Source organism: Prunus dulcis, chromosome 6 (genome assembly GCF_902201215.1).
Source record: "Prunus dulcis chromosome 6, ALMONDv2, whole genome shotgun sequence".
NCBI classification, from domain to species: domain Eukaryota; kingdom Viridiplantae; phylum Streptophyta; class Magnoliopsida; order Rosales; family Rosaceae; genus Prunus; species Prunus dulcis.
Window position 1 is genome coordinate 7,923,826 of NC_047655.1, and position 7,988 is coordinate 7,931,813.

A 7,988-nucleotide genomic window follows, 5' to 3' on the forward strand; every position below is an offset into this window, starting at 1 on the left:
AGGTTGAATTCACTATTGTTAGTGTCACATTATCAAGGCAACTACTTCATTACATTGGCTAAGTAAGGTGACTTGCTTATGTTTTCGTCGTTTGCTACCGTTGGATAAACATGCCATAAATGTATAATTGCTTGGATTCATATCATATTCATATGCATATTCGCGTCCAATCTGTGGACATAATTCAAATGCGACTCATCAACATGAATTGTCACCTCTAATTTCAATTCCATTATCTTACAAGAAATTGATCACAACTTATATGGTCTGCAGTGAGTTGATGGAAGTGTGGACGTCCTTGAAATGTGTTGCCCTTGAACATAAGCATAATAATGGATTATGGAAGAGAATTAACAATAATACAAGAGGTTTGTAGCTTAAATAGGTTTAGAGCATTTACGACTTATGCAACCGAAGTCTTGAGTTTAATTCTCACATCTCTCAATATTGCTTATATAAAATTTAAAAAAACAATAATAATATGAATTTCTAAAAGAAAAATAACATGATTGATTATTTTCGAATTTAGAGTTAAGATTTCAGGATTAAAGGTTTAATGATTTAATTATTTCAATGGAAAGAAAGAAAAAAACAATTTTATTTCAATGAACCTCATGAACAAATATTGCCTCCCCAAATGAGTAGTCTAATCAAATAATTATACTGTTCCTGCAGGCACCCCCCCTTGTTATCATCATGGCATGCCATTGCCCGCCTCACCGATTTAATTAAATTTGCATTTTTCTTTTCAACGTTTTGTATACAGACAATTGGTTGTGCAGTGATCAACACATAATCATTTATATATATAAATATTTCCATGGCCCTTGGGTTTTTAACTATCTTGCTAAATTTAATATGAGACATGTCGTTTATCGAGAGTGTACTGAGAACATGTATTAAAAATGAAAACCCTTATTTTAAAGTTGAAGCCCTTGCAAAACTCCAAAATTTCCAGCATTATGTTTTTTGTCTTTCATTTTCTGGTAAGCAAGTTCCCATCTTGAGTCTGACCTGCTTCATTTATATATAAAAGATTCCGACTGATTAACCTTACTACCAAGCAACAGTAATACACATACTCTAAATACCAAAATTACCCCTTATTGCATTTGAATCTCACATTAAGCTCTCCAACTTATCGATGTTTGGCGACTTAATTTTCTCCCACTGTCAAGTCTTCAAATCTTTGGCAAACCACTCCTACATGGCATAAAATTAGAGGGTCACGTCGAGAAAAGGTATCCAATGCCGACTTGATGAAAGACTAAAGAGGTCAAGTGAGACGCAAAATATTACTCAATGGGATAAAGTGGATCAGCTTGATTTTCGAAGACAAATGATTTGACTATAGTAGTTTCAAGGATGGCAAGCATGTGAAAAACTAGTGGCAAGTAGGATAGTTTTGTCATTTAAGGCAGGCGTACTAGACCTATTGGCTTTAGGGTACCGCTAACAAATTATAAAAAATGGAAACTATTAAAATATTAACAAAGCAAACGTTGCATGCTTGGTTTATTTTTACATAAAGATTCTTGTCCCTATCTTGATGAGAACAAGTTCTCTCTAGTTTTCATAACACTTAAAAAATAAAAATAAAAAATTTCAGAAATGAAGTTGCAGTGAAGGGCCGTACAACAACAACATAACATCATCACCAGTATCATCATCATCATCATAAATCACCTCCCAAAAAGAAATGCACAAATTTAAAAGAAGCTTTTACCATGTACTGTCAAAAAAAGAAATGTTTCATTTCAGATATCAGCAGAAGTAGTACTTTTTCAAAGTTCAGAACATATATAGACCCTAGGAAAGAAACTGAGTCAAATCTTTCTTTCTTTTCTTTTTTTTTTTCTTTTTTTTTTTTCTGAATCTCCCCCACCACCCCATACCCCATCAAATCTTTCTGATCATTTTACTTAACAGCAGTCAGTCAGTACTCAATTACTAGCATTTCAGTTCTCAGTAGAAATACATAACCTTCTCTTCTGTCTTGTTTTCATCAACATTGGAAAAGAGGCTGTTAGACTTAGACCCATTAACACAAATATTAAGATTATTCCCACCACTAATCAACTGTTTAACATCTTCTAGATCACAGTACCCTAATGTGTTTTCTGCTCCAAGAGGATCAAACCCATCTGGCCTCTCACACCATTGGTTGATCACATGGTGATGATCATGACCTGCTGATCCAGTACTACAACCACTATTGTTGTTACCATAGTTGAGCATCATGAACCGCTGATTATTCTGATCTTGATCAAAACTCTGGAAAACCATTTCTTCTTGTTTGATGTTGCTCTCTCTGTCATAGCTGATCTGATTACAGCTCCCATCAGATGAAGTGCTGCAACTTCCTTCACTTCCAAACATGAGGAGGTTATTTTGATTACTATTTTTCTTCACAGGGTAATTATTATACTGCATGGAACCCACCAGGCACTCTTGGGTTGGGAAAAGAGAGGAGTTGGTGGTGGTGTTTGAAAAATTATTGGATGTCATGGAAAGATGTGGAATTTCAAAGCCTGATGAGAAAGATCTATTATAAGTACTGCTAAGGTCTTTGAACAGTGATGAGAGAGGTTGAGATGGGATTAGTGGTTGGTTTTGATAATTGTGATGAGAGGAAGAAGGAAATGGGGGAGGTTTTAATGAATTTCTCTGATGATGGTGATGATGATGAGATGGAGGAGCCATATGCATCCCCATGAGCTTCTTCTTGAGCTTGGTGTTCCAATAGTTCTTGATATCATTGTCAGTCCTGCCCGGCAGCTGAGCAGCTATAATTGACCATCTGCATATAATTAATTGTTAATTACACATAAATTATGATTAAGTTCCAGAAGAAGCAGAAACCTGTTCTGGCTTTCCCTTAACAGCTGTAAGTGGGTGTGGATGTTAGATCCAAAACTTGGCATGCATGCAGGGAAATTATCCAAATATAGCAGATTCTTGATAAATGATGGGTTTTTTTACAACATAAAATAAGGAAACCAAAAAAACATGAGTTCAAGTTTGTCTTTTCTCTTTCCTCTTTTCTGTTCTTTGTTACTCATTTTTGGATAGATTTCATCAGCAATTTTCATGATAGGAGATGATAAATAAGGAAAAAGAGATAGACTCTATTATACCTATGGAAATTAGGTAATAAAGAAGAAAAAGAAATATAATTGCATAGAGCTAGAGTAGTACCTGCTTCCAATGCTAGCAAAGAGGCTGCATATTATTCTGTCTTCCTCATCAGAGAATTCTCCATGTTTGATGTTTGGCCTCAGGTAGTTAAGCCACCTCAATCTGCAGCTTTTCCCACATCTCTTCAGACCTGATCCACACTCAAATCAACCCAAACATAAACAAATAGGCAGATACATATAAACAGGAGAGAGAGAGAGAGAGAGAGAGAGAGAGAGAGAGAGAGAGAGAGAGAGAAATGGAAACACATGTTTCCATTATTAGATAATTTTGAGCTTGAATTAAGAAACCTTACCAGCTTTCTGTGGGAGAGCAATCCAATTCCCACCAGTCCCTTGCTTCTCTATGTACTCCTTCAGCTTCGAGTCTTCTTCTGGTGACCATGGCCCCTTCTTCACATTTGCCTTGTCACAACAAGGAGCCCTACCCATCTCTCTCTCTCTCTCTCTCTCTCTCTCTCTCTCTCTCTCTCAAACACACAGTGAGAGACGTCTAGCTTTTTATCTCTTGGATATCCCTAAAGCTCTTTTGAGGAACCAAAGGTCTCACCTTTTAAAATGGACTTTGGTTGGGGAGGTGCTTATGCCTTAATAATGGTGTTGAGGGTTTGGACAGCGTAGTACACTAGAAAAAAAGATTATTTTATTGAGTGATGATTTTTAGTCAAAATGAGAGACAACGTTCAATCATCAGTTTTTCTAACTCCTATAAATGTCAATTAGCCAGCTGATTAGAAAAAAAATCGAACTTTCTAACTTTCTATCTCATATAGGTTGGCACCCCCATTTCATTATTAACCTCACTCATACGTCTCTTCTCTCTTAAAAGCATCCAAAGTCTTTTTGCTAATAAGTAGATACAAAACAGGAGGCAATTGAAGTGATGGCCAGAGCCCCTCCCCAAGTAATAGCTACATAAATATAACTTGGTTTGATCTTGAAAATTGATCAAAATATATATATTTATATTATTATCTTTTCTAATGGGCATGATGAACAAGCTCTTTTTTGTATTTGAAAAACAATGAAGGATGTTTTTCCAATTTTCTATCTCTGGTTACGTAACATGAAGGGGTTTGAATTCTCTAAATTTATTCTAATTCTAACTCATTACGTGCCCTTTAACCTCAAAAATTTAAACATATTTCTTTTTGCATTAACTCGTCAAATTTTTCAATAAAAAATATTCATCAATATTTATTGAAAAAATCATGATCAATACAGAATTATGAGATACATCTATATGGAGTAGCTTAATTATATTGCTATAAATTTTTTGAAACGACTAGGTAAGAGAGGATAGGATGCATCATCACCCATATCTATCTCATAACTTCGGACCAAAAAAAATAACAATCAGAGATGATATGTTTGTCCTAACTTAATGCACCTTTAGCTTCTCCCTTTAAAATTTGGAACCATTCATCGGTTGTGTTGAAAATTGCCATCCGTAATATCACTCTCCACACACACATCTATGCTTTTTTTTTAAATGTTTTTGGCAATTCCTATTGAATTAGTTCATTGGTTAATGGCCAGATCACATCATTATTAATTGTATCCTAATCAATAATCATCACAGAGTAATCCTGACCGTCCATGAGATGCACAGAGTGAGTGATGATGTAGTTTGGACCCATCAATCAGATTCTTTTGCCTTTAAATTCATCATCTGATCAGGTGCTACTGGGACCGTAGACTAATCGATGCCACACTTCCTGGATGATGATGCATCATAAGCTATTGTCACAACTTGTTAAAATAGGCAAACAATATCTTCAGAGATGGTTGAGGTACATCATAGCATTTCCTCACTGGGAGACATCTCATACTTTTGGTAAATTTAAATCACTATTTAGGTTTCTGAGTAACCAATCGAAAATAGAGGCCTATATATTTAGGAGCACTTGGAGTCTTGGAGGGGCCCTATATAGCTACATGATTTTGCAGGCCATGAAATCAATGCTGCTAGCCACAGGATTCATGACCACTCTCTACATATCTGCTAGGGCCACAAGTTCTTTATTTCTAAGGAAGAAGATAATTCAAATTTGGAACTTTTTTCATGATGGAAAATAAATGTATTATTAAACAATTTATTCGTGATCATAACTTGATTTCTCGAAGTACAAAAATATTATTCAAAAGGAAAATGCTACAGATGCCATATTTATAGACCATCTTGTATATCACATCTCCAATAGAGGTGAGAGAGAAACCGTGTAGTTTAAAACCATTACTTAATATTTCATTTACGAGCACTTGGGCTTGTGACCTAAACAAGAGAGCATTCCCCCCCTGTGAAATGGCCTTGTGTCAGATTGCTTTCTTCTTAGTATAGGTAAAAAATGTTCAGAGTTTTAATTTATTTTTTCATTCAATAATCCTCGTTCCCAATTCAAGATCTCCTCCAATAAAGTAAAAACTATGCACCACACGGTTAAACTGACCTTTACCATGTACAGATGTATAAAACCCAAAGAGCATTCACGAACCTTCTTCATTCACATGGATGATATCATCAATATTGTTTCCACAGTAAAAACATGCATGGCCCAGTAAAGGGCAAGAAACTTTGTGGTGCAACCGTGCAGTGCAGGCAATGGGGTTAAAATCCCCTGCGTCAAAAGATGCTGCTACATACAAGGTGCCAAAAATGTTTTGATTGGGACATTCAGAATTTTAGCTTAACCATCATAATTCACAGTAAAACAATGTTTACTACATTTCAGTCAATTTTGATGGCATGACTTAGTGGAGGCTTCGGACGAGTAGCATGAAGGATGTCCTCATTTTAAGAAAAATAATAATCTCATTATTGCGACTCATCTTAAAATACATATAATTAAAACAATCATTTTTTTTAAAATGTAAATTTTTTACACAAGTGATATTATGGGAGGGGTTTTTTTTTTTTTTTTCCTCACATACACTGTCAAAGTATCATGGGAGTTTGAAGATTACTGGTCTACAAGTCAAGGCCCTTTACCACTGAGCTAGAAATCGTTGACAAAACCATCAAGTTTTAGATACTCATACAAGGAACACTAAGTAAACCAAATCAGAAATTATTTGTATATTTTTCCTATTTAACAAGAACTCAGGACTTCCTGCAACCATATGAATACTTATACATATGTAGTGAATTCATATATAATTTTATAAGTTATATTCTATTAAGTTAGTTATCATGGTTGAAAATCTAAATGGTTAATCGAACAAGTATTAACCATTGGATTTTTATTCAAAAGATGATAAATGTCTTATTAAAATACTCTAATTGGTAAATTGTATTCTCCTTCGAATCAATTAGTCACTCCCATCTCGAGATGTTCAACAAATTTTTTTTTTTTTTTTGGAATACAAGCAATATTTTAAACTACATGAAGGATGAGATTTTCTCAGACACACATACATTACCAATGTACTATGGAGGTTCAACTTTAAGATCATTGATCTATAAGTCAAGACCCTTTTCAATTGGACTAAACCTCGTTTGGTATGTGCTCAACATTCTTTGTTCCTACTCTAATGCTATACCTCATTGCACATGGCTTCATCGTTCTAGTATGTACCAAATCAAAAAGTATAAATCAACTATAAAAAAAAAAAACCTTTTCATCTTGTGCTATCCTCTTTGGTGTGTTTATACAATTAATATAAATTACTAATTAGATATAGTTTGATCATACTACCTTTGAAATTTGTATTGTATACGTATGTGTCTCTCCTAAGAATCTTGGCATATACTCTTTCTATTAAGGGATTCTTCAAATAATTTTATTTGAGGGACACCTTTTAGGGTTTATCACAAATTTTTTATTTTTTAACTATCCAAATCGTCTATATTCAAATCTTTATTCATGGGTCATCCTTGCAAAAATTTAAATAAATTAAAAGCACTAAGATTACAATTATTAATTGAGTGGTCAAATGATTTTGAATTCAAGTTATTTTTTTACATAAATGATCTTTGAATGAATATCCTAAATATAGATGGTTCAGATTTAAAGCACAATGTGGAGTGGGTCTAACGAGTGTCCCTCAAATTTGAGAATTCATCAACTGATCAAGCTTTATGTGTGCATATATAAATTTTTATTTTTATTTTTGTGAAAATTGAGAAAAAGATATATAAATATATACACACACATCCATGACTTGTATGATTTACCAGAGGAAAAAGAAAGAAAGAAAGAAACTCAATCCATGACTTGTACTCACAAGAAGGATGCATGGCAACTGATGATCCTTTTGGTTAATTACATTAAACAACTTCAGGAGTTGACACTCTAAAGGCAGCAGTGCCTATAAAACGTAAGATTGTATCTTCTAGATTATAAGATAATACATGTTAATACGTTTCAACAATCTAAATCTTTATCATTGTCCACATATAATTAATAATTAATTAATTGCCTTCTGCATCATCTAAACATCATTGGGTGTCCGATGCATGCATGGATTATAAGATTCTTGAATGAGTCTGATATTGTGTCATTGCAGACGTACGTGATTCCCCCCCATGAACAATAATCTAAATCCTCGCCTTCAAACTTGTAAAGCAGGGTTATATATATATATATATATATATATATACCTTTGATAATGCAACATGCTGGCCCTCATTTAGAGAAATGAGCTTTGTATTTTAGAATTGTCAAATGATTGCACAATACATTTCAGCTTTTATACTAGCTTAATTGTCTCAACTTAGCATAACTTACTCTTAACAATTTTTGTCTCCTCAACTAATTCTGTTTGAGTTAGCTTTGTTGACATGGGATTGCC

The 7,988-nt window shown here is 34.0% G+C and overlaps 1 protein-coding gene across 1 annotated transcript; it reads right to left on the bottom strand.

The window, feature by feature from the left end:
- Positions 1-1,904: 1,904 nt before the first annotated feature.
- Positions 1,905-3,733, bottom strand: LOC117632021 (transcription factor RAX2-like). The gene is made up of 3 exons (XM_034365386.1): positions 3,494-3,733; positions 3,199-3,328; positions 1,905-2,800 (listed from the first exon to the last, which is right to left on the bottom strand). The coding sequence occupies exons 1-3, from the start codon at positions 3,627-3,629 to the stop codon at positions 1,966-1,968; spliced, it is 1,101 nt and encodes a 366-aa protein (XP_034221277.1). The 5' UTR covers positions 3,630-3,733; the 3' UTR covers positions 1,905-1,965.
- Positions 3,734-7,988: the final 4,255 nt, after the last annotated feature.